The sequence below is a fragment of the Nicotiana attenuata genome, chromosome 5, assembly GCF_001879085.1.
Source record: "Nicotiana attenuata strain UT chromosome 5, NIATTr2, whole genome shotgun sequence".
Taxonomy (NCBI): Eukaryota; Viridiplantae; Streptophyta; class Magnoliopsida; order Solanales; family Solanaceae; genus Nicotiana; species Nicotiana attenuata.
Genome location: NC_031993.1, coordinates 13,352,450 through 13,380,336, shown reverse-complemented (window position 1 = coordinate 13,380,336; position 27,887 = coordinate 13,352,450). Strand labels below are relative to the sequence as shown.

Sequence of the window (27,887 nt, the reverse complement as noted above, 5' to 3'; positions counted from 1 at the left end):
ATACCAGATATGGATAATCTTCTACTGAGAGTAATGTTTATCCATAACGGAGTAATGAAAGGATAAACTCATTGTACCAGGTATAGATAATCTTCTACTGGGGGTAATGTTATCCATAACGGAGTACTGAAAGGATAAACTCATTATACCAGGTATAGATAATCTTCTACTGGAGGTAATGTTTATCCATAACGGAGTATCGAAAGGATAAGCTTATTATATTCGGTATGGATAATCTTCTACCGGGGGTAATGTTTATCCATAACCGGGTACCGAAGTGATAAGCTTCTTCAGGAGGCTTATTTCCAATAGAGTACTAAATAGATAAACATATTTACAGCGGAGTCCCATATGGATAAGCTTCTTCAGGAAACTTATTTACAACGGAATACTAAATGAACATCCATAATATAATATATTTATAACAGTATTCGTTTTAACAACTTCACATCACCCATATTAAATTGAAAAACACTTTAGCTTGATTTTTCACTTTAAAGATGATCCCCATAAAGATATTCTAACCCAATTTCATTTTTTCTTCCATTTCAACACCAATTACACAAGAATCAAAGAAGTCTATACTAGAAAATCACTATGAAATCTAAAAAAAAGATCTATCTTAATGAAAATAAATTGCGATAGGGGACAAAAACCCTGACCATAATTAATATCTAACTTTGACATGTGAAATACATAATATTTTTAGTTTTGAATGACACATTTAAAAGTTTAATCAGTAGGATGGTGCTCAACTTTTATAATTTAAAGGATGATATGTACTCAAGCCTCAAGGTAGGAACTTCTCCTTTTAATTGGATACTTTGGACTCCCTATTGTGCTTATAGGATTAAATTTAATATCAAAGGCGGTGTCAAGACTTAAATTAAAAATGCTACTTTTAAAGAGATTTCAGAGATAATTAAGAAAAATAAATGTCAAAAATCAAGATATTGAGGTAAGCTACCTAGTTCAAGCCTCATTACATAACTCCGAAGTATCAAATGAGGATTAGCTTTGAGCCATATAGCTAAGAAATTTATTTTTAGTTGTTTGGTTTTTCCGGTTATATATAAAAAGAAGGGCAAAAATCATTTTTAAGCTGCGTGGTTGAAATTATTCAAAATTCGATAGTCGCAAAAATATATAAGTTTGTATATTTGTTGTATATAATATATAAAATTATATACAAAAAAAATATTTTTTCAACTATTATTTAGTTATACAATGTCATTTTCCAAAAAAGAAAAAAAAAAAAAAGCAAGCACTTGTCCTTTAAACAAAAATGAAAAAACAATTTATGCGTCAAGCGTAGGTTAATTATTAAACAATACTGTATATTTTTTCCTCTCTCCATCTTAAACCCTAAAAAACCCTCACTCTAAATTCTAGGGTCAGCAACCGCTAAACCCAAAACTCACTTCTATCATCCTCATCTTCTCTCAATCAATTTGCTTTCCGATTCTTCGATTCCGTTTCTACACGATAGCGATAGAAGATGAAGAATCTGAAGATATTGAAGGAGCAATTGTCGAAGATTCAGTTAAATTCCGAGGATGAAGTTATCAGCTTCGCAGCATTTGACGTGGAGCACAATCGCCTCTTCTTAGCTTCCTCTTCCAACTTCATATACAGTTTACTTCTGCCTTCTCCTCATGTAAGTTTTTTACCAAATTGTTTTACTTTTTCTTATAATAATTACTCGTTTCATTTTATGCGAACCTGTATTTGATTGAGTACCGAGTTTAAGAAAGAAATATAGACTTCTGAAACTCATGGTGTTAAAAAGATCATAATTTGACTCCTAAACTTTTAAATCCAAAGTTTTGGGAAAAAAATTGTTTTCCTTTTTTTAATACCTTGGTGTCGGGGCAGCTTGCGCCTACCTTGACTAAATCCACCATGTACTTGTTATCTCCCACCTACAATGGTATCGGTAACTCTGCCCACCATGACTTGGTAAGATAGGGAAGAAATAACCTAGTGTTTTAGTGTTTTTTGTAAAAAAGTTTATTTCTTTAAGCAACAAAACAAACAGAGTCTGAATTCAACGAATTTTCAACCAAACGTATTTTTCAGTACTATTAAACACATATGAATTGACTTAGCAGCACCTTTTGTTACAATGTGGCAACAGTAGAAACAGATGTACCTAACTAAAGCAATCGTCTAATCTCTTGCTTATTACTATAACTAGCACAGTGGATGATTATTTATTCTAATATTAAGAAATGCAAATGGAAGAAGCAAGGATTGATTATGGAATTGAAATACATATAATTGCTGATTGGATAGTCAAGGTTGAGTTTGGAGTTGTATCCAAGGAAACTTACTTGTGATATCTTAGGAGATGACAAGTACACTGTCCAATTTTATGTGATACAATTACTATGTGGGCAGTGGAATATTTTCCCCCTTTTTTGGATAAGAAAATTTTAAAAAATAAATAAATTTCCCTTGGAGACCCCAGTAGTGGGATTTTACTGGGTATGTTGTTGTTGTAAATAAATTTCCCTTGAAGAAGATCATCAAAAGAAGTTAGGTTTGATTAGTAGTGCTTTTCAGATCTTTCTTAGTTATAAAAATTGATCTGTAGAAAGATAAAAAAATTGGCCTAATTCAGCTTGGATTTGGCATACTCTAAATTTTGTCATTCGTTTGGAGTACAAGGAGTTCTAAATTTATACATAAACAGTAGTGTGCTATGTTTCAGGTTGTGTTTGCTTGTATATGTCTAGCAAGTTTACTTCAGGGAACAGTGCAAGGGTGATAGTGGGAAAATCATCAACCCCGCAAAACTTTATTTGCAAAAATAAAAAAGATCTGAAAGTTGATTTTCTCTTCTCTTAGAACATTTAAATGTGGTCAAGTAAATTTAGGTGTGAAAGTGGCTTCTCCTAATAAAAATTGGAGAAAATGAAGATAACTTGCACATCAAGTTATGATGCAGGCTAAATGCTCATGATATTGCAGAAGCTCATTTAAAAGATTTAAAAGTTGTCTGCGAGGTGTGCCTAGAGGCAAAGAAAGGTTTATTGCCTTCCATTCTTCTTCCTTCCCTTGTCTCATGTGGCTTAATGAAGGAGAAACTTCCAATAGTTCATAAGTTTCTGCATGGGGTCCATAGAGATCTTTATCATTCTATTTTATGGCCAGGGCTTATATGTCAATTTTCCTCTTCCTCGCTGAAAAATCTTTCTCTGACTAGCTTGGTGCTGTAGCAGAATGCAGGAGCTTGGAATTCCATATCAGATAACCTTATTGACTTAGAGCCTGGGGATTTCATTACTTCCATGGATTATCTAATGGAAAAAGAAGCATTGATTATTGGGACTTCATATGGTCTTCTATTGCTATATACTGCGGATGATAATACGACAGAAATTGTTGGCCGAGTGGAGGGTGGAGTAAAGTGTGTATCACCTAGTCCAGATGGAGATCTTCTTGGTGTAATTACTGGTTTTGGACAAATTCTCATGATGACACCAGACTGGGATGTTTTATATGAGATGGCACTGGATGATCTGCCTGAAGATATTGACGTACGTAAGGACTTCTTTCCATATATGTGAACTAATAAATACTTTTTCTTCTTCAAATGAAGTTCTATCATCCTTAAAATGCTCTTTTGGTGATTATGTGTACATTTCTGGAATAGTTTTTGTAGATGAAATTCTTTGAAATCACAAGCATGTCATCGTTTTTGCTTGCTATATACCCATGAATGATGATGAACTAGCACATTTTCATCTACTGAGATCATTTTACTATCGTCTTTTCCAGGTGCAAGGTATAATATTTAGAGGATTGTATTTAACTGAATAAGCATTTTCTTATTTTACAGAAAGTTGAACTGCGGAAAATTCTAATTCTAGTTTTGTTTAGGTAGGTTTTCATAATTTTTTCGAAGTTGAAACTTATGTGTATTTTCCAGACAGTGTAAGATTTTGCTTAATATGATAAACTTGTGCAGTAGTTGTAGTAACAAGAATGTCTGCTGGTTTGTGATAGGTATTCTTGTCCTTCAATGTATATGCTTGTTCTCTTTTTCTTAGATGAAGGTGTTTCATTAATAAAGGCATCAAGAAGATGCAAAGTTACAAAAGAACAAAAAGCACAAAAATACTAGTTTGTTAGTCCCTTTACATTGTGTCAGTCTAAACATCAGGGAACTAACAAAATCAAAAAATTTATCAAAGCTAATTACAAGAGTTAAGTTAGTCCAGCAAAAAAGGTTAAGCAGGCAACTAGCTTTAAGAGAGAGTTAAATTAGAGATCCCATCAAAACATCTATGATTCCTTTCATTGTACAAGCACCAAAAATTAACTGCAGGGATCATCACCCAGATCTTCTTGATGGTCTTGTCAACTCTCCATAGGCTCCAGCTTGCGTATGCTTCACCAACGTGCTGTGGCATGACTCAGTGAATGCCAAAGATAGAATAGAACATATTCCATAGATCCTTAGCCACTCTACGATGCAAGAACATGTGGCTGATTGACTCTAAACTGCTTTGACACATAGCATCTATTGACCAATTTAAATCCCCTTCTGTTGAGATTGTCTTGTGTTAAGCATGTTTCCTTAAGAGCAAGCTGAAGCAAATGACCTTAGCAGGCAGTTTGGTCTTCCAGATTAGCTTCCAAGTCCAGAAGTCAATTATCTGATTCTGAGATCTTAATAGCAGGTAGCATTCCTTCACAATGAAAAGGCTGTTGTCTCCCCAAATCAGTCTGTCTGCTTTGGTTTCATCAGCTTTGGTTTCATTGATGGTGCACCTCTCCACACTAGCTAGTAATTCCAACACGCTATCTATCTCCCCATCCTGAACATATCTTCTGAATAATACATTCCAATTGTTCCCATATCTGTTTTGAGCAATAGAGGAATTCTTATCTTGGGCAATCTGGAATAAATTTGGGTATACCTCCATGAGTGGGATATTGTATAACCATTTATCCTTCCAGAAACTAATGTTCAACCATTCTCAGCTTTGAAAGATACTTGCTCAGAGAATTCATTTCCCAGCTTGCTGATGTGCTGCCAACTGCCAAGGACCAACCCCATGAGATGTCGTAGATGTTTTTGTTCTCCAGTTATCCCTTCTACCATGTTTAGCAACAGTTACTTCTTTCCAAAGGCTGTCTCATCTGTACCGAACCTCCATAGCCATTTCATGAGCAGACTTTTGTTGTGTAAGGCCAAGTCTCTAATACCCAATCCTCCATTGCTTTTTGATTGTGTGACATTGGACCACTTGACGAGATGGTATTTGTGGGAGCTGCTGTTACCTTCCCAAAGAAAGTCCCTCCTGATCTTGTCTAGCTTCTTAAGTACCTTGTTAGGGATGGGAAATAATGACATGTAGTAAGTGGGGATGCTATCAAGGACACTATTGATGAGAGTTAATCTCCCTCCCATGGAAAGATACGGCATCTGCCAAGCTGCTAGTCTCTTTCCAAACTTTCCAATGATCCCATTCTAGATTTCGATAATCTTGTATTTGGCTCCAAGGAGGAGACCTAGATAGGTGGTAGGGAGTGACCCAATTGTACAACCCATAATGGTAGACAGTTCCTCTAAATTAGGCACATCATTGACTGGTTTACATGATACTTTTCATCATGTTGATATGTAAACCTGATAATGCTTCAAAGAGGAGAAGTGTTAAATTCAAATACAACAATTGTGATATTAGAGCCTTACAAAAGATGAGTGTATCATCAGCATATAGCAAGTCTGACACTGTGACTGAGTTCCCAGGATTAGTACCCACATTGAATCCCTGAATCTACTGCAACTGTTTGGCCTTATCCAACATTTTGCTCAGACCTTCTGTTGCTATAATGAACAAAAAAGGGGAGAGGGGATCTCCTTGTCTGATCCCTTTTTGAGGAGAGTAGAAACCCACCGGACCCCTATTGACTATCACTTAGTTTTTCACAGTTGAGATGCGGAATCTGATCCATCTTATCCATCTGTCTCCAAATCCCATTTTCGTAAGTATAGAGATGAGATAGGACCAGTTGAGCTGGTCAAATGCCTTTTCTATGTCAAGCTTGCACATCACACCAGGTTCACGACTTCTAATCCTCCAGTCAAGAATTTCATTGGCAATCAGTGATTTGCCTGTGGTGTTTTATGAAGGCATTCTGATGGGTTGAGACTAGCTTGCCAATAATCTTCTTCAGTCTCTCTGCAAGAAGCTTCGAGATAATTTTGTACACACTTCCTATGAGACTAATTGGCCTATAGTCTCTTAACTCCATGGCTCCTTTCTTCTTGGGAATTAGTGCAATGAATGAAGTGTTGCATGATTTAACCATATGACAATGTTGGTGGAAGTGGTTGAGAGCCCCCATTACTTCTGGCTTGATAAAGTCCCATGCTTTTTGAAAGAAAGCCATGGTAAACTCGTTTGGACCTGGAGCTTTATCTGGGGCACAATACTGGATAACAACATGGACTTCTTCTTCATTGAAAAATACTTCTAACATTTCTTTGTCAACTACTGAGATTCAGGCCACCTCCTCAAAATTGGCTGTAGGCCTCCAAACTTCATTTTCAGTATATAAGTTTGGGTAGTAATTTAGGATTTCTTCCTTGATCAACTCCTTGTCATTAATTACTTCACCGCCCACCTTAAGCTTGTCTATAGTGTTGTGTCTTCTATTTGAATTGGCCAATTTTTGGAAGTGTTTAGTGTTCCTGTCTCCTAGCCACCGGCATCTAGACTTTTGTCTCCATGAGATCTCCTCAGCTTTGCCAAGTTCTGTAGCTCCAATTTCAAACTCAGAATCCTTTGCTTTTCAAATTGTGTAGGGACTCTGTTTTCTATAACCTGCTCTAGGACTGAAAGTTTATCAAGTGCTTTGCCTCTTCTATCATCCACTCTGTCATAAAACTCTCTGTTCCATTTGCTTATATCCTTTTTCAGGTTCCTCAGTTTTTGAACGATGATAAAATCAGGCGAGCCACCAATCGTGTAGTTCTGCCACCACTCCTTTAGCATATCAATGAACCCATCTTGGTGCAGCCACATGTTCTCAAACTTAAAGTAGGATGTTGTTGCTTCCCACTCACCATACTCCAGTAGTAAATAATGGCTTGTGATCAGAGGCACTGGTTAATGATAACCCATCTTGCTGCAGCCACATGTTCCCAAACAGTGTCTTCATTCATTGCTGCAGCCATATGCTTGTTCTCTTATAAAAATGGCACTGGTTTTTGCATGTGAAAACATCAATTCTTGTGGTATTAAAGCTTAGCATGTTGCTTCAACTCTACTGGAGCGTTGAAGCATGCAGAAGGTCATTATATTAACTCTTGATTTTCAGTTTGCAAGTATGTGAATAAGTCCTTCATTTGTATTGCCCTCTTGAGAAGGTAATATGATAACCTTTTTACATTGATTATATAAAACAGTTATTGTTGTCTTTACTCTTACCTTTTCTCGGACTGTTGCAGAATATTTCTTCTTTCAAGAATGTAACTTCAATGTACGTTTGACATATTTGGCTGCACACATTTGGTTTCGAATTATGCTTCTGTTAAGAAAATGACTGAAAATAATTGTGCTGTTGATTCAGATGAGCATACTTACTCTTCCAATTATTCGTCGGAGAGCTCAGTTTCATGGAGAGGTGATGGCAAATACTTTGCAACGTTAAGCAGGGTGAATAATTCTCATCTCTCCCATAAGAAGCTTAAAATCTGGGAACGGGACTCGGGGGCACTCCATTCTGTTTCAGAATCAAAGCCTTTCATGGGTTCAACTTTGGATTGGATGCCCAGTGGAGCCAAAATTGCTGCAGTTTATGACCGAAAGGAAGATAGAAAATGCCCATCTATAGTTTTCTTTGAGAGGAATGGATTAGAAAGAAGCTCATTTTGCCTCAATGTAGAAGTTGATGCTACTGTAGAATTTGTGAAGTGGAATTGTAACTCAGACCTTCTAGCTGCTGTGGTCAGAGGTGAAAAGTACGACTCTCTGAGGATCTGGTTCTTAAGTAACAATCACTGGTACTTAAAGCAAGAAATCAGATACATGAAGGATGATAGAGTCAGATTCATGTGGGATCCGATAAAGCCTCAAGAGTTAATTTCTTGGACTGTTGGTGGGGATATCACAACCTACAACTTCGTCTGGATTACAGCTGTCATGAATAACTCAGTGGCACTTGTAATTGATGACTCCAAGATACTAATAACCCCTCTTTCTTTATCTCTCATCCCACCACCTATGTACCTCTTTTGTTTGAAATTTCCCTCTGCCATTCAGAGTATGGCATTTTGCTCTAAAAGTTCTTTGAAACATCTGGCTGCATCCTTGTCAGATGGCAGATTATGTGTTGTAGAGCTTCCTGCTATTGATTGTTGGGAGGAGCTAGAAGGTAAAGAATTTGATGTTGAGGCTGCTTCTTTTGATTCAGGAGATAGATCTTTCATTCACCTAGCATGGTTGGATTCACATAAGCTTCTTGGTGTTAGCCATAGTCAAATTAGCAACTCAGCAATAAAAGAGTCCTCTAAGGATGAGCATTCTATATATTGCCTCCATGAAATTGAGCTTGTATGTTCTGAAGATCGTATTTCTAGTTCAGTGACATGCTCTGGTTGGCATGCTAAAGTTTTGAATAGATTATCTCTTGAAGGTACAGTAATTGGTATAGTTCCTGACCAGGGAAATGGCTGCTCAGCGTATGTTCAGTTTGACGGTGGGAAAGTGTTTGAGTATGCTTTGAAGGTGGCTGATGCCAGAGGGCTTCATCGGAAACGTGATGATATGAGTTTTTCTTCATCTTGCCCCTGGATGGATCTTGTGCAAATTGGAGGCTGTTTGCCGCAGAAAGCTTTGCTTTTTGGTCTCGATGACAGTGGTAGATTGCTCGTTGGTGAAAGGACATTGTGCAACAATTGCAGTAGTTTTTCTTTCTACTCGAATTCTGCTGACTACACTGTCACCCATTTGATTCTTGCAACCAAGCAGGATTTACTGTTTATTATTGATATTAGTGATATCCTGAAAGGAGAACTGGAGGTTAAGTATGGGAACTTCCTGGCAGTTTTCAAGCACAAAAAAGGAGAAGATGAAAGAAACTATATTCAAATATGGGAAAGAGGTGCCAAAATTGTAGGTGTTCTTCATGGGGACGAATCTGCTATCATACTTCAAACAGTTCGAGGGAATCTTGAGTGCATCTACCCCAGAAAATTGGTCCTCGCTTCAATAATCAATGCTTTGATCCAGGGGCGTTACAAAGATGCATTGCTCATGGTAAGAAGGCACAGAATTGATTTCAATGTTATAATTGACCACTGTGGTTGGCAAAACTTTGTTCAGTCAGCTGCTGAGTTTGTCAAGCAGGTGAATAATCTAAGTTATATAACTGAATTTGTCTGTTCAATAAAGAACGAAAAAATCATGGAGACACTATACAAAAACTATAGATCCCTACCTCATGACAATGAAGCTAAAGCTGTAGAACATGGAGACCTCGAGAGTTCTCATGGTAATAGCAAGATCCATTCTGTCCTACTGGCCATAAGGAAGGCTCTGGAGGAGCATGTAGCAGAAAGTCCCGCTAGAGAACTCTGCATTCTGACCACTTTAGCTCGAAGTGACCCTCCAGCTCTTGAAAAAGCTTTAGAGAGAATAAAAATTATCCGAGAAAAGGAATTATCGGGTTCAGATGACCTGAGAAGGGAACTCTACCCTTCTGCCGAGGAAGCTTTAAAACATCTTTTGTGGTTGTCCGACTCAGAGGCAGTTTTTGAAGCTGCATTAGGACTTTATGATTTGAACCTTGCAGCTATCGTTGCCTTGAATTCGCAGAAGGATCCTAAAGAATTTCTTCCCTATCTACAAGAACTAGAAAACATGCCAATAGTGTTGATGCAATACAATATAGACCTTAGATTGCAGAGGTTCGAGACTGCACTTCAACACATTGTTTCTGCAGGAGATGCTTACTTTGAGGATTGTATGATCCTCATGAAGAAAAATCCCCATCTTTTCCCCTTGGGACTCCAATTAGTTACCGACTCTGTCAAGAAAAACCAAGTACTTGAAGCCTGGGGAGATCATCTTAGTTCCAGAAAATGCTTTGAGGATGCTGCTACTACTTATTTGTGTTGTTCTTGTTTGAATAAAGCTTTGAAGGCTTATCGTGAATGTGGTAATTGGGGTGGGGTTCTGACGGTAGCTGGTCTCATTAAACTTGGGAAGGAGGAAGTGTTGCAACTAGCACATGAGCTTTGTGAGGAACTCCAAGCACTAGGTAAAACAGGGGATGCTGCAAAAATAGCTTTGGATTATTGCGCTGATGTTAATGCTGGTACTGGTTTCTTGGTCAGTGCAAGGGAATGGGAAGAAGCTCTGAGGACTGCATTTCTTCACAGGAGAGATGACTTGGTCCAGGAAGTAAGGACTGCATCACTTGAGTGTGCCAGCTCATTGGTTGGTGAATATGAGGAAGGGTTGGAGAAAGTGGGGAAGTACTTAACTCGCTATTTAGCGGTTCGACAACGGAGATTATTACTTGCTGCCAAGCTACAGTTAGATGAGCGATCAATAAATGAACTTGATGATGATACTGCTTCTGAAACTAGTAGCAATTTCAGTGGAATGAGTGCATACACCTTGGGGTATGTGATTTCTTAATAAGCAATCTTGGGTTGTCTTATTGTTTCTTCTAAATAATTGATTCTTCTCACATCATATGTCGTGCTGTTACCTTCCTTTCCAAATATTGCTTCTCTCATTTTCATCATTTTGTGGATGTATACTCTAATATATGCACTGATAACCCTCTGACGTGTTCCTTGCATCTTCCTGTTGTCCGCTGTGTAGGAGCTAATTATTCTATTTCAATGGAAATATGTTTTTAAAGTCCAGCTTCCTAACTACCCTCTTTCATAAGCAGGACAAGAAAGGGATCAGCTGCATCTATCAAGTCCAGTGCTAGTACAAAAGCGAGAGACATGAGACGTCAACGGAATAGAGGGAAAATACGTGCTGGCAGGTATGTTATTATGCAAATCTCATATTTCTTTTTGATGCTGATATTATTTTAGTTGCTGATCCTTGTCTTCATGGCACATTGCAACTCAGTCCTGGTGAGGAGATTGCTTTGGTAGAGCATTTAAAGGGGATGTCACTGACTACTGGAGCTAAGCGCGAGCTTAAATCTCTCTTGATATGCCTTGTGATGCTGGGAAAGGAAGATATTGCTAGGAAGTTGCAACATGTTGCTACAAATTTTCAACTGTCCCAAATGGCAGCTGTAAATTTAGCTGATGAGGCCTTGTCAAATGATAGAATCAATGAGCATTTCTATGTTCTGGAGAATTACATCCCCAAAATAAAGGAAGAAATGCAGCATTCAGAGCTTTTCTCCTGGCAGTCAAAAGTATTAATTTGAAATGCAAAGGTATGCCATTTGGTTCTCTCTCATTTTTGTTACTCTTGTTCCTTGCTCTTCTCCGATAATGCGGTTGAGAGAGGTTCTGGCTTGAGCTCAGCATTAGCCTGTAGTTTATAATGGTGATGGTACATTTTAGTGACCAAACTTCACTGTTTCAGCAACTAGTAATACTAAGAAAGATGTTACTGAGCAATTCGACAAGTGTTGAAATCCGGTACAATTGTTAACACCTTAGTCCTTGATAATTAAATGAATAGGGAATATCAATCCACAAATCTGCCCAACTGTGCTTACATAGAGATACCTGGATAATATGCGTAGCAGACGCAGTATTCTCTTACATAGTTATACCTTGCATACTTAAAAAAAAAAAAAAAGAAAGAAAAAGGAATGGGCATTGTCATGTTGCTTTTTACCTGTGCTTGGAAGAGTTAACTTGCTAGATGGATTGATCACCTGAAGTCAATTTCTTCTGTTAATTTCACAGGCCTGATGGCTGCTTTTGTCTCATATTTAAGGTGTTGAGTAGCATAGATGGTTTTATTTACTGCATAATTTCTAGAGATACTAGTAGAAGTCTTCCGCTCATAATAAATCTGAACGAATCTTCTATTTGTTGGCTTAAGTTTTGCTCAGATAGCATTTATTGTATGATTCATAATGCCTTAAGGTAAGTTGCAATATCTATCTTCTCTATGTTAGCAGGCATGCCGTGTATAATCTGAAATGTCATCCTACAGCTGATGTGGTCGGGAGCACTACTGAGCATGGGAGATGGCAGAAAGTCCGAATTTCTTCTAGTTCTGATTAATCACCGAGGAGTTCCAAATTCTGGTCTCGTCTCCTAGTGAAATTACTTTCTTAGTGACATTGTAGGTTTTAAGCTTTTTCAGTTATGTATCTTGTGCCTTGCATTTTTCAGCAGAGTGATGGCGCTTTTTAACTAATTTAAATGTTTATCGGTTTTCGACATGTGGAATGCAAGTAATTTGTTGTCTGCTTTGGGAATATGGCCAAATATTTGTGAAAAATATAAGCCATTTCAATGCAAAGGATTCGTCTTATGCAGTATCACCGGAAAGATTTACCTTGTATTTTCCTGAATGCTTGTGAGAGTTAACTATCTTAAAACCTGCCTAATAGATTAAGAAGCAGATCCTTATTGGTTAATAAAAAAAATGCAAGGTTTATGAATATCTATTAAAGACCGAGTTTCTCTGGTTGGACATGAAGTATATCTTGTTCAAAATGCTCTACTGAATCACTCTCTCTGCCTTCGAGATGAAATGTCATCTTGAAACTAGTTAGAGTAGTACAAAATTGCTTTGCTCATGCACGCATTTCAGAGGTGCAACACTTCTCAATTTGGGTTTCATATTTATCCTATATATCATGTTCATTGTGGAGCTATGTTCTACGTGAATCCACATTCAAAGAACATAATATCAAAGTCGCACAATTAGGACCTCGATATGTTTTTATTCTAGCGATGATTTGCTGTCTTCTTTTTCAATATGAATGTAGAGATAAGTTGAAAAGTAAAGGACGAAATGGTATAAAGTGGTTGAACTTGTATACGTACTCATGTCTTTAGTGATCCAAATTTAAACAATTGAGCGATAGTTATTGGCAGAATGGAACGGTATTATGGTAGGAATACATCGGAAATGAAATCTACAACCTACATTAATGTGTAAAGAAATGAAATGGTTTATGTTGTGGTTGAATAGCTAACTTACAGCTTGTTTGGATGGTTGTTACTTATTGTATCGTATTGTATTGTTATTTCAAAACAATGCTTGTTTTGATTGTTTCATTAAAATTGGTTGTATTGTATTGTTAAATTCATTGTTCCGAAACAATGAAAAGTCCTCTTTTTTGAAACAATCGACTAGGTGTGGTGGGATTGTTTCCTATTTTTCTTTCCAATTATGCCCTGACTTATTACTCCATAATTTTATTTTACCTTTTACTTTTTTTTTCTATTTTAACTCCAAATCTCCAACCTATAACCTACTTTGTTGTTCTGACCAGAACTTCTGCCGCCAACGTTAAAGATGTTTTGCCGCCTTCTATTTTATTTTTTCTCCTAATTTGCTTTTAACTCAATTTTAATTAGTTGTGCTCCTTTGTTTTGCCTTTTTTTGTCTCACTTCTTTGTTCTGCTTTCTTAAGGTGTTTTTCCCTCTTCTGTTTTGTCTTTTTAAATTATTTTTATGCAAAATTTTTGATAAATTTAATATTTAAACAATTGAGGGTATTTTTATAAATTTATCAGTTACAGTACAGTATGATACACTCAAACCAAACAGCAAAATATTATTTAACATCAACAAACAATACAATCTATCCAACCATTATATTCATAAAACGATACGATACAATACAATACATTATAAAACGATGGGGAACAGTGATCCAAACAGAGTGTTAAGACATCTTTGCATTCAGATTTTTTCTAGTATAAAATGTGTATAATCTTTGTTTACTAAGTTACTAAATCTATTAATTAATCCAGCCCATAACAGTAAAGGGTCCATAGCTCAGTGGTAGAGCATTTGACTGCAGATCAAGAGGTCACCGGTTCGAACCCGGTTGGGCCCTTTTTTAATTCTGTTTTTACTTTTGCTTTTTCCCTCCATTAAATTGATTTGCGAAGCTTCTTCTTCATGTTTTTAATTATTTGAATATTTTTCTTCATGGCATGACATGATAGAGAGTACTTAATATCTGAGCATGGATTTGAGATTATTACTTAATATAATTTTCCTTCCAACTCCTTCCTATAAATAAAATTAACACACATAAAAAGTTAATCATTTTTTCTTTGACCTTATCTTTAACAATTCTGGAGTCACCAAATGTTCGTAAATTTTAATTCCTTTCCTCTTTTCACCGATAATGATTTTTGTTGGTATAAAATATATAGCATATCTATCTATATATTATATATAATATGAGAATCAAATCAATGTGATGATGCCAAGTGTCACAAGAAAAAATTCAATAAGTGTCAATTTTAGTTAAGTTAGTTAATAATTAGTTACTCTTTTTGAATTTGAATTTAAAATAATTAAATATTGATATATTTTTAAGAAAATATTATAAAAAAGGAATAAATATATAAATATATAACTCAATGTAGATATATATAAAATGATAAGACTAATTTATTTTTTGAGATTAGAAAATATTTAAATAATAATTGATGTGGTCATGCTATATGCTATACGGAAAAACTAAAGACAAAAACATAAAAAATAATTTCAAAAAATAAATAAAATACATAAATATATAATTTAACTTCTTATGTAGTAATATTAATAAAAAATTAAACTTTCATATTAAATACAAGCGGGAAGAAGAATTCACTTTAATTTCTTATTGAAAATAATACAAAAATAATAACTATTACAATATTATTAGCAAATTTGTGACATATATTAAAAGAACTTCTCTGTTTAACCTTTTTACTAATTCAACACCATCCATTTAAAAAAATAATGTCATAATATTCATATTATAGATAAACGCTAAATGAAATAAATAAAACATTATAAAATAAAAACTAATGTATAAAGAAAAGAATATATATAATGTGATTGTATCCACACTTTAAATTTATTTGATAAAATTTAGTAAATAAATAATACTAAAAAATATTATTGATAAATTAAAATATCAAAATAATTATGAGAAAGTCATATAGAATAAGTCAAGTTAAATTTCAAGAGTAATACAAAATTATATTCACTATATTATATTAAACTGGTAATTTATTAAAAATTTATATGAAAATTTAATAATATTAAGTAATGGATAATACAATTAGATAAGCAATGAATTTAAAAAATAATATAAATTTATGGGAAAGTATAAAAATATAAAGCTGTTAATAATTGGAATTATGATGAGAAAAGTCAAACACACACACATAACTAAAATCATAATAAACAAATAGTTATAAAGGAAAAATATTTTTAAAAAATTCAAGCCATAGCATAAAAATTTATATACCAATTAAATTTCTCATGTAGGAAATTTTAGTTATTAAATAGAACTCATAATTTCATAATAAAAATTATAAGAATATAAAGATACTATTAGGATATTATGCATAAGATAAGCATATTATATACATAAACAAATTAACAATTATTAAAAATATTGATAGTTTTTTTATAAAAATAATAAAAGGTTTACTCTTTTATACTTTTGATTAATTCAAAATTATAATTTAGTAGAAATTACATTATTTAAATTTTCAGTAAACTACAAAATGAGAAAACTAATCAATTATTACAGTAAAAGAATGTACGAAAAGAGGGGGACAAAGATAATTTTATGATATTATATTTTGAATTAATTACAAAATAAAATATAAATAAATAACAATCAGAAAATAAATTAGGCGATTGAATTTTTTTTTAACAGTATAACATACGTTTAAAAAACATAAAAGTATTTCTAGAGTAAGAAAACATATATCTATGTTATATTAAAAGAAAAGTAGTATCAAAATAGTAAGCCAATTGACAAAGTTAATAAAAAGTCGTANTTTTTATTCCCGAGATAGTGTTGTGTAAGATTTCTCAAAGTAACTGCAAATTTGGGGCTTGATCTCCAAACTTCCTTGTTTCTTTTGTTAAATTGTACATATTTATCACTTTCGTAATAAATTATTATTAGTTTCCCAAAAAAGTTGCATTGTTTTCTTTTTTCTTTACTCTTCATTTCATGTATTACTTATTTGAATTGAAGAAAATACCTAGAAAAACAAAGGTTTTACTATCTGATGAAAGAAAAGTAATCACATACATTTATATGTACATCTAACAGATAATTAGTCATCATATATTAAAATCATACACACACACACACACACACATATATATATATATATAAAAGTTTCTTTAAAGAATCTTTTACAATAGAATATTCAGTTCGTTTCAGCACTAATTCTAATTAAAACTTATCTTTCTGATTCCATCATTATTGGTAAACGGACCCTGACCCGTGATTAGGTGGTCCCGGAGGGTCCGTAGATAAATATGGGACTTGGGCATATGCCCGGAGTCGAATTTCGAGATCGAGAGCCCGAGAAATGAATTTTTCTGTGAAATTATTTTTCTGAAATTATTAAGGAAAATGGAAATGAAAATTGATCAAAAGACTATGGTATCGGGCTCATATTTTGGTTCCGACGCCCCGTACAAGTCTTAAATATGTGTTAAGCGCTTTCTGTAAAGTTTGGTCGAAATCGGATGTCATTTGACGTGTTTCGGACCTAAATATCTAAAATTAGAAGTTATGAAGTTTGAAATGAAAATGTTGATTTTGAGGCTTGATTCATTGATTTTGAGGTATTTTGGCGATTTGATCGCTCGAGTAAGTTCGTAGGATGTTATTGAGTTAGTGTGTGTGATTGGTTAGGAGCCCCGAGGGCTCGGGAGTGAATTGGAGGTGGTTCGGGGTGTTTTTGCACTTAAGAAGTTAGCAGATTTTCTGCAATTTTTGCACAGGGGTTTTCTTCATCGCGTTCGCATCACTAGGTCCGCGTCCGCGTAGTTCTGTGCCTTCCCACCTCGCATTCGCGTCTTCACCCTCGCCAACGCGTAAGCTAAATTCAAGCCCCAGTATTTCCCTTCATCGCGCTCGCGCTCTGGCCATCGCGATGGCGATGATTTGTTGTGTCCTCTATCGCGCTCGCGTCCCTTAACACGCGTTCGCGTAGGCCAATCTTGGACCCCAGCATTTCTCCTCTACGCGTTCGCATTCCCTTTCACGCGTTCGCGATGCATTGCCCAGTTCGCCCTTCGCGAACGCGACCCCTTTCCCGCGAACGCGAAGGGCAATTTTGCCCAGTTATATTTTAATGTCCAGAACAGTAGCAGCACGGGAATTCCTCATTTTTTTCACACGAACTCTTCTCCCTAACACTCCATAGACGAATTTTGAAGGCCTTTTCCTCCATAGCTTCTTAGATAAGTGTTCTTAACTTCATCCTCTCTTAATTTCTTCATCTAATCACTAAATTCCTAGCCCTAAATCATGAAATCAAAGTAGAAATTAGGGGTTTTGGGTAGAGTTAGGGTTTTGAGAAATTTGGGTGATTCAACCTCAATTTGGGGTCGAATCTTGAAATAAATTATATATTTGAACTCGTGGGGTTATGGGTGATTGGGTTTTGGTTCGAGCCTCGTGTTTGGACCATGTGGGACCGGTGTCCAATTTTGGTGTTTTTGGAAGAATGATTGGAATTTCATTTCTAGGCTATGGGATTATGTTTTTGAGCCCTTATCGATATTATTGAACTAATTATGCCTAGATATCATTGTTTCGGAGTTGGATTGTAGAGGAAAGGCGGTATTAGAGAGTTGATTGCTATTCTTGGACCGAGGTAAGTGTTTGTTCTAACTTTGGCTTGAGGGAATAGGATTAAGATGTTATTTGCTACTTGCTAAATGTGGAGTACGGTGTATAGGCATGGTGACGGTTGTCTATGCACCGGAGTCTAGCATGACCGTGAGTCTTAATTGCTTTTAATTCGAATGATGCGACACAACTTCCTTGTTTAATTGATAGATTTCATATAATGTGAACGGTTGAGGAAGAATTGTGATTGGTATATTTTGGAGCGCTGGCTCGAACAAGAATGTGATAGTTGAGAAATAAGTGATTTAAAAGAGGATGTGTTGTGATTATCCCGTTGCCGGGACGTGTAGACTATTATTATGTACTCTCCCTTGCCGGGATATTTGGGTTGTTAGCTGTACCCTTGCCGGGATATTTGGGTTGTTAGCTGTACCCTTGCCGGTTTAAAGTGTTATGTTGTCGAATTCCCCTAATAGGGCCTTCTTTACAAAGTCAGATATTTTGAACTATGATATGGGATCGTGTTGCACGCCGTCCACTTCGCCGTCCACTTTTATATAATGAAATGGGATCGTGTGGCACGTCGTCCACTTATATATATATATATATTATATTATGAAATGGGATCGTGTGGCACGCCGTCCACTTTTATATTATAAAATGGGATCGTGTGGAACGCCGTCCACTTATGAATTAAGAAATGGGATCGTGTGGCGCGCCGACCACTTTTATATATGAGCTATGGTATTGAGATAGTATCGTCGTTATATCCGTTGATCTGTGTTCGCTGTATTTTCCCCGAGCATGCCCCCTTCCCCTTTTTAGTTGATATTCTCTGTTGTTTTTTCTGTTGCCTTTGTATATATATATATATATCTGCACAGGTTGTTTTTGGTAGGTCCTGTCTAGCCTCGTCACTACCTCGCCGGAGTTAGGCCAGGCACTTACCAGCACATGGGGTCGGTTGTGCTGATGCTACACTTCTGTGCTTTTTGCACAGATCATAGTACCGGAGCAGGAGCTTTTGGACAGCAGTAGGAGCGTTTGGAGCTTACTTCAGTCCGGAGATTTCCGAGGCAGCCTTGCTGGCGTCCGCATGGCCCGGAGTCTCTCATATCTCTGTCTTTCGTTTGATTTCCCTTGTATCGGATCAGACAGTACTGTATTCTTATTCAGACTTTGTTTTTAGCACTCAGTAGAAGTTCATGAGTTAGTGACACCAGATCTGGGTAGAGGTGTATTTGAATTTCCGCACTTGGTTTCAGTTATTTATATTTTTGGGACTTCCGCTTTTATATTAATTGCCTCGTTCTTCTTTATACTGTTAATGATGTTGAGAGAAATGTTAAATTAATTGGCTTGCCTAGCTCCTATTAGTAGGCGCCATCACGACTCCCAAGGGTGGGAAATTCGGGTCGTGACATTTGAAAAACAGTTTTTTGGAGTTTTTCAAATTTTCGAAAAATTCCAAAATTCATCTTCAAATGAAAATTGGAAATTTTATGGTAAAACACTGATTTCGAAAAAAAGTGAAAAAATTTCGAAAAAAAAGTCAAAAAATTCTCATGTCCAAACGGACTCTTATTTGATGTCCAGAAAGTCTGCAAAAAACTTAGATACAGCACATCTTATTTATGGCATTCCTTATTATATTATATTAATTACTACTAGTTTGCTTGTCCGTGAGTCACTTCGTTTAACTCTCCAAGGTCCCCTTAAAAAAGAAGAAGACTCCATGAAAATTAAAGACATCATTTATGACAATCATTGGGATCCTAATAAAATATCATTCGAAATTCCTAAGGATATAACTACTAGTATCAACCAAATTCCAATGCCTCTGAAAACGGGGTGCTGTGACACTCCGATATGGAATCTTAATTCTAAAGGCTGCTACGCCAGTAAATCATGCTCTAAATTACTCCAAATAAACACTAATCACTAATATGACTTCAAGTGGATTTGGAAACTACAATACCCTAGCAAAATAAAAATTTTCCTCTGGCAATGTCTACACAATAGAATTCTATGTCGTCAATATCTTTATCACATTGGCATTAATATAGATAACCAATGCCCCATGTGTCACAATGAAGATGAATCCATCACGCACATCTTCACAAATTGTACCATTGTTAAAACCCTATGGGAGGATCTAGGTATCAGGAATCCCACTCCCCCAAACAATCAACACTGTCTAGTGCATCTAAAAGATAGCAAAACTAGCTTCCAATCTCCCTTTATCAACTGGCATCAACTCTTTCCTTTCATCATATGGGGAATATGGATTAATCGGAACAATAACAACTGCAACAACACTACTAACACTCCCAAACTCCAAAGACTAATAGACCAATCCATAGAGTTCCACTTCATGAACTCAAGAATGGCCACTATACAACACAAGAAGAAAATCAATATTAAATGGCACCCTCCCCAAACAGGCTGGACTAAGCTTAATATCGACGGGGCCTTTGATAAGAAAGGAAGTGGCACATGTGGTATCTTCCGGGACTTCTCAGGAAAATGGATAATACGATTTCAGAGATCTTGTTACAGTCTATTTTCCCTTCACACTGAATTGCAGGCATTATATGATGGACTACAAGTGGCGCATAGGTTCAACCTATTTCCATTGGAAGTGGAAACCGACTCAACCGACGTAATCAATGCAATCAACAATGGTCACAGCACCCTAGCTAATCTAATATACTCTTGCAGGTTGTTAATGCGCCAGGAGAAGCACCTACTGCTACATCATAACTTTAGAGAAAGAAACGCAATCGCAGATGCATAAGCTAAGGAAGCAAAAAACAAAGAAAAAGATTATAAGCCGGAGGAACTAAAATTATATGCTGCACCGCCGTTTTGTGTACAAGAAATGCTAGCCATGTACAAGAGCGGGACTAGTAGATGCTCAAAGGAATTACCTATTTCTGCTTGTAATATGCTAAAAGCAATGGGCAACCAAAACATCTCTAGTAACTCTATTTTGCATATGGGTCTATCCCAAAGCAATGTCACAATATGTGACCATAATGCTATGTAATGATGTTTTAACTATTATATATATACTAGCGGAAGTAAAGCCCGTGTTGTCGCACGGGCCCAACGTAGTACTATTTTAATTGGTATTTTCCAGAACATACCCTGTAAATAATTTTAATTTTTAATCAATATTCTCAAGTATTAAGAAAAAATTTTAAAATATTTAACTGCTTAGCTATAGAATATCCTTAATGAGTCAACTTTCTCGAGATTGAACATTAAATACCAATCGGCAATTCAATAATTTTAACTAAATTTTAGATATAGTTATTATATTTAAAGTTCGCATCTGATATTAAAAATAACTATATATAATAAGTGAGTGTGAGAAATATTTTTGGACGGAATATTAACACAAGTTTCCATCATTTCTTATTTTTGCAGGATAATCAAATCAGTTTCAAACGATAGTAATGCAAATAGACATATCACTAACAACTCAAGAAGTAACTAAATTAAAATATTGTAAATTGTCAGTTTTTTACATAATATATATTCTGCTATAGCAAATATAAATTAAATTAATAACTAAATTAGTAATTAGCTTAAATGTTAGTATTTAAAAATAAATAAACTCATGACAATATAAGGGTTAACAGTTTAGAAATATTATCGTAAAAGTTAAATTAGAAACTAATTTTAAAGTTGCAAAATTAATGTAAAATTTTACAATAACTTTTATTTGCATAATATTACTTTTATTAGAAAAAATAAAGGTATTCACCTTCCTTTTATATTTAGTGAATTTATTTTGCTACGATCTAACTTGTGAATTCTATATATTCAAGTTTAACTGTTGATTAAACGTATTTGCTGTTCAAAGTCAACAATTAGAATTGCATAAAACTTATTTATTTAATTGAATTCAAATACAATTTCCTTTTTAATTTCTCTGCTTGAAATAAATTAGCTGCCAAATATACTTGATTTAGAAAATCTTAGATTTGGTTGAAGTATTTGTATTATGTGCTTATAAACTGATGCAACTTTCAAGGAATAGTGGTCTAAGAATTTGTATTATGTATATGTGGAGAACTCTTGGATAAATATGTATTCAAATGGGTCCCACGTCTATGCATCTGATCCCCCGAAATTTACGTGCATCTGATAATTGTGGGTCCCACCTTTTTCCTTTTTCACTGGGGAGAAAGTAGGCTTTGAAAATACCTCAAAACTTTTCTTTATTTACCAAATTGTATAATGGCAATTAATGTAATAACACCGAAAAATAGGGGTAAAAATAAAACGGTGGAAGCTGGCATGTCGACGAAGACGTCTATGCTTCACCTGTTTCAAAATTTCCTTTGTTCTCTAAATTGTGGGTCCCACCTTTTTCCTTTTTCACTGGAGAGAAAGTAGGCTTTGAAAATACCTCAAAACTTTTCTTTATTTACCAAATTGTATAATGGCAATTAATGTAATAACACCGAAAAATAGGGGTAAAAATAAAACGGTGGAAGCTGGCATGTCGACGAAGACGTCTCTGCTTCACCTGTTTCTACCGTGCTTCTTATATAGGAGAATACTAGATGGGATTGGCCCGGGCAATGACATAAAACCTATTACAAGAACAATAGCAGACAGCAGGAAGACATTAGTCATTCCTTGCTCAACTTTCATATTCAATTTTCTTAGTTCTTTTTACATAGAAGTGGTAGTTAAAGTTGGGCGAAGGTTAAGTTTACGGCAAAAAAGCCATTTTGAAGATAAAAGAACAGCAACACAATCCCTTTTCACAGCTTCGAGTCACATTATCCAGTTTTTCCTCATTTCAAGGTCTATCTGCCTACTGCTTGAACAACATTCTATAGGTTTAGTCCTGCAACAATGATTAGTCAAAAATGTTGTAAAACATTATACTTAGTAGTTATTGTTCCTTTAGATATTTGCAGCAGGAAGGATAATAGTTTAGCAACGACGATTTGTAAGCATACAAGCCAACCCTTATTTATAGCATACTCGCTAAAGGTTTGATTCAATAAGAATCAGTAAAATGAACAACAAGCAAAACAACTGGCAACATGATATTTTAATCTCTTTGCCTTCGTTAGGAAAATGTCGATTAAAAGCATCAGATTAACAAAGAATTACCGGACTGCTTCATTTGTCTTATATGGAAAAATTATCCATCTTCAGCAAAATTTAATGGCGTATTTCTTTAATGGAGATAATTCACAACAACTCCCGAACATGTATCATTCAAAAAATAAAACAAATCAGCATATAGTTGCAAGTGTAGTAGAAAAGTTGAGTTTAGCATTACCTCAGCTGATGAATGCGAGGACAAGCATTTGTTGTAGTCAGCAAGACATGAGAATTTAAGCAGAAGTCATTCTACTCATACTGACAGTTTCCTTCCTCTCTCTTATCATACTGACAGTTTCCTTCCTCTCTCTTATCATACAAGCCTGTAAACCTTCAGTTTCTACAAGTACAGAAAAGCATTTCTTCAACAAATATCAACATCATAGCAAACACCAACATTTACCATAGAATCTAACACTTTCTCGAAAAACATTGTGTTTCATCTGAGAAGAAACTTTATAGTTTTGTTGATCAAGTATGTGCAGGTAGCATCAATGACTTCACGCAAATGATTGTACTCTTAACAGAACCCAACGGCTTTGGTATGATGTAAAGCTAGAGTAATTGGCATCATAACTTTTGAGCAAACCAACTGAAAGAATGCTTATAATCGATATACCTGCACTTACAGAGATGTCAAAATTATAAACCATAATCTAATAGAAAGTTTCCACTAAATAACAAAGATGGGGATGTTGAGAGAAACAGATGTACTCTTTGTCTCACTCACTCCTTCTGTTTTCTTTGTTATATCCAAATGCAGCTAAATTGTACTGTGATTTTAGCAAAGAATTCCAAAAGAAACTACAAAAGCAATTGGGAAAGACTTTAGCCCTCTCAGTAATCTTGGAATTCAAAGGAAAATCAGCTCTTGGAGGTTTGATCAACATAGATTTAATTTTTCCTATAATATTCAGGCATAAAAGACTGTACCAATTGCAGTAATTGTTAAGAATTAACTGAACTGAAAATTACTTCAACAGAAACTACTAATAAACCTATCTTAATCTCAGTAGAAACGCTTATACAACCTCTAGAACGGCGTCTTGCATATAAATTGACTCTAACTCTAACTGAACCTTATTGGTTCAAGAGTATTAGTTAGCAAATATAAGTGATGCATATTGTGCCAATAGATATGTACATCGAAATATGTTTGGTGCTGGAAAACTAAAGCGGTGTTTTGACATTGTAAATATGTACAACAACACTCTAAAATAACATATAAGAACATACGATTTATATTATTCTCCATAATAAAACCAAATGTATTTTGAAATTGCGCAAAAATGGACGATACAAAGATAATATTAAAGCTAGATTAGATTGTCTAAATCAACTGATTAAATAAGTTTCTATAGTATGCCAAAACGTTAGGCAACAACAAAAACTCTTATAGTTTTCTTGTGGAACAGAGGATTAATAAGGTTCATTCATGACCTTGCAATATGAGCCACCCACAACACTGTCAAGCAGATGCCTCGCAGTCCATGCTTGTTTATTTTCATATGAACTTCAGTAAAATCCTATGTGCATTTTATGACCTTTAATTCATTCAATCCATCAATAAAATGACAGAAGAATGACAGAATGCTAAGAAACTCAATTTCGAACCTAAGGTTAAAATCAGCTAAACGAAAATACAAACTAAAAAAAAAGCAGAGAAAGCAGGAATCCATGATTAATCACCAGTTTGCTCCACCGTAGCTTAACTCTCACCACCGAGAACCTCTCTTTACTTCTCTTAATCTTCTTGAAATCCAACGGCAACTCACTTTACCACCCAATTGACGAAGTTGTCGAAGCATTCAGAGCCTTAGATATCACCACCAACTCCAATTTCATAAACCGAAAATTCAGTTCCTTAAAATCAAAATATAAGATATTCCTCTAGCTAATGGCGGAAATAGAACTGGAGAAGAAGAAACCAGCTTTAATTTGTGGTTAGACGATGTGGAGACTTTCGGCGGTAGAGAAACTCAGCCGAAACCCCAATTTCTCTTTGTCCAAAAAAATGACACAACATCAAGAACCGATGAATACAAAAGTGGTACAAATCCGCAAAGGAAACGGACTTGAACTTGTATAACTGAAGGAAGAAAAAGATCAGAAAGGTGAAGAGTGAGAAGCGGTGGACTGCAAATTGACCTAGAAATCCCTATTCTAATTAGGGTTCAGTAACAGTCATAAGGGACATAGTAGACAATTCAATATACAGCTGGACTAAAATGACCAAATAGCCCTTGGTCGGCAAGCAGGGATGTCGACGGTCTCCTGCTTGCTTTAGGGCTCTTCTATATAAGTACTAGATGAGATTGGAAGCACGGGCCCAACATAGTAAATATTTGGTGAAAATAGCATGGGTTAGTCAGCTTTCGAACTGATAATTGGAAAATAGCATGCGTTTGCAAAGTTATTGAAAAATATTCACTATTTTAGCTGAAATACGGAAAGTTCCAGCATAATATGCTGGATTATGGAATTCCTACGTATAAATTTCCAGCATATTATGTTGGAACCCCAACACATTATGCTGGAATCTCATATGTAAAAAATTCGAAATGCAACATATTATGCTGGAATTTTTCCGGATTTTAAAAGGGTGTTTTCGTTCAGATTTTATCTTTACATGAAAAATAACCACATTTTGATTACTTTTGAAACTGTGGCTATTTTATTATCAATTGTAAATTAGGCTATTTCTATTTTTTTCCCCCAAATACTTGTGCCATAAATTTAAAATATTTACTTGAAAGCAAGTTCACACCTTGGAATTTCTAGCTTATCCAGCTTCTTAAAAGTGAACTTGCAATGTTCACATAACAATTAATATTTTATAATATATTTTATTCTCAATCGCTTGATTTATAGTCAAAAAATGCAAAGATATTTATAGCATATTTTAAGCTACAAGTTTCAAAACATCTGAATATCAAATCAACAAGTTCTTTTTGACAGCATTTTAGAGTTGCATTAAATTTTACAATACATGTATTGGAACTTCTTTTACAACAACATTGTATAGTTGTATAGAACTTTGTAATACATGTACTGCGACTACTAAATACAAGATTATAATTTTTTACAATACTCAAGTGTGACAACTCTCCGTTTGTAGTTTTCTACTAAATTTGTTTTCAGTTAAACCATTTTTCTCCTTACTCTTGGTTACATCATAACAAATATGTTGACTACATACCTTTGAACAAGACAAATCCCTTCATGATACAACAAAATGAGGCCTTTCTGAAAATGCTAAATTTTTACTCCTATTAGATGTAGAAGTAGGAAGTAACAGGTGGGGCTTATGTTCTGTTCAATAGTTAATGACTAAAATCAAAGTGAATTGACAACTTGAAAAGATTTATCCCTTGAAATTCTCGTTGGAATTTCCATGGAAATACTTGTATTGACCAGCTAAACATCGGATTATCTAATTCTTATTGTAGCAATTCGATCAACATTTTTACTGAGTGAATAGATTAACTTGGATAAAACTATTGCTGCAACTTAATTAGCATCAAAATAGAGAATTCATTTTTCTAATTTTACTGCAATTTTGTACGGAATATATTATCGGATAATTTTCTTAAAACCCAAATGGAGTTGTATAGTCTTAGTGATTAATTTCAACATATGACCTAACAAAACCAAATATGACGCTTATAAAAATAAATTAAGTTTGACTAAGAAGTTCAAAACTTTTCCTAAATAAAGCAAACATGTAATTATACTGTTTAGAGTTGTAAACAAAAAATCGTTTGGGTTCCTTTTATTTTATTGTTGTGCTCACTATTTTATGAGTGGTAATATGATGTATGTGGGTCTTTAACCGTTTGCTCACACCAGAAGTCTAGTCACCAATGTAAAGTTGCAAAGAAAGTTATTCATATGTAAAAGTTATACTGTACTGAAAAGTAGGTTAAACATAGTCAGTCAATAATAGCCTGAACAGCTGCAAACGATGTGTAAGCAAAAATGCCAAGTGGGACCTTCTGGTTCTGCGATATAGTGACGCGTGCCTGGGGACACATGGGGAATTAAATAAAAGAAGTATGGTTATTTTGTCCAGATGTGGAAACTTACAACGCATAGAACAATCTACCACCACAAAGTTAAAGCACAGAATACATGAAGTACCACAATTGCCCCCTGGTCGGCAAGCAGAGATGACAACGGAGAGCTGCTTTAGGGCTCTTCTATATAGTAGAATATATGTATATAATCCTATTACTAACTCAAAAAAAAAACATACAGTATATAGTGTACGGTTTACACGTGTCTTTCGAAATACCAATTCACCCATAAAGCATACTATATTTACGAATGCCTTTGGTGGTACTCATGAACCTTTACTTATTACATATAGTTTATTTTTACGAAACGAATATAAAAAGTCAGCGACCACCTAGGTGACAGAAGGTTTGATGGTTGCTTAGCTCAAGAGAAGACTCTGGAAGGCTATTAAAGTTGGGCAGTGAGAGTTCGATTCTCCCTTCTAACATGTCCCTTTAATAAACATTTTTCCTCTTATCATCAAGCTTCTTTCGTTTGCCCTATTCCAATTAGTTCTACTTTTTTGTTCTTTCGCTAGCCACTATTATGATCCTCACTACTTATTTTTTTCATTTCTTTTTCGTTGACTTTTGTTTGTTTTAACATTTTTCTAATTTTAAAACTTTATTTAATTAAATATAACAAATAAAGAAAAGAAAATTTACTTAAAAAGGGGCTCCAAAGTTTGTTTGAAGATGAAGTGGTCCTCTAGAATGGTAAAACCCACTAATCTTGTTTCTCATTAGTATCACAATGTCGCGTCGTCCATAATATTCAAATTATGGGTTTTTCTCAAAAATTTTATCATCATATTCAAATACTTGTGTATTTATGCAATGTAATTGGTAGTATTTAACGTTAAAAATATTAAGCATCCACGAACCCAAAATTCTGGA

General features: G+C 35.0%; 1 protein-coding gene, 1 long non-coding RNA gene and 1 other non-coding gene across 8 annotated transcripts; 2 read left to right on the top strand and 1 right to left on the bottom strand.

Annotated features, from left to right (window-relative positions):
- Positions 1,338 to 12,498, top strand: LOC109225336 (elongator complex protein 1). 4 transcript variants are annotated; one of them, XM_019389962.1, is made up of 6 exons: positions 1,338 to 1,657; positions 3,225 to 3,546; positions 7,591 to 10,648; positions 10,927 to 11,025; positions 11,115 to 11,433; positions 12,133 to 12,498. In XM_019389962.1, exons 1-5 carry the CDS (start codon positions 1,499 to 1,501, stop codon positions 11,422 to 11,424), a joined length of 3,948 nt encoding a protein of 1,315 aa, XP_019245507.1. In that variant the 5' UTR covers positions 1,338 to 1,498; the 3' UTR covers positions 11,425 to 11,433; positions 12,133 to 12,498. The 4 variants fall into 4 exon arrangements, with proteins under 4 accessions (XP_019245507.1, XP_019245506.1, XP_019245504.1 ...); XM_019389961.1 differs by having other exon boundaries at positions 3,222 to 3,546; positions 12,168 to 12,498; XM_019389959.1 differs by having other exon boundaries at positions 3,222 to 3,546.
- TRNAC-GCA lies at positions 13,960 to 14,031 on the top strand. The gene has a single exon. It is a non-coding gene; the product is annotated as a tRNA-Cys (tRNA).
- LOC109225335 lies at positions 22,015 to 25,204 on the bottom strand. Of its 3 annotated transcripts, XR_002067899.1 has the most exons (4): positions 24,625 to 25,204; positions 23,666 to 23,739; positions 23,114 to 23,554; positions 22,015 to 22,669 (listed from the first exon to the last, which is right to left on the bottom strand). It is a non-coding gene; the product is annotated as an uncharacterized LOC109225335 (long non-coding RNA). The 3 variants fall into 3 exon arrangements; XR_002067898.1 differs by lacking the exon at positions 23,666 to 23,739 and having other exon boundaries at positions 24,625 to 25,202; XR_002067900.1 differs by lacking the exon at positions 23,666 to 23,739 and having other exon boundaries at positions 23,114 to 23,275; positions 24,625 to 25,197.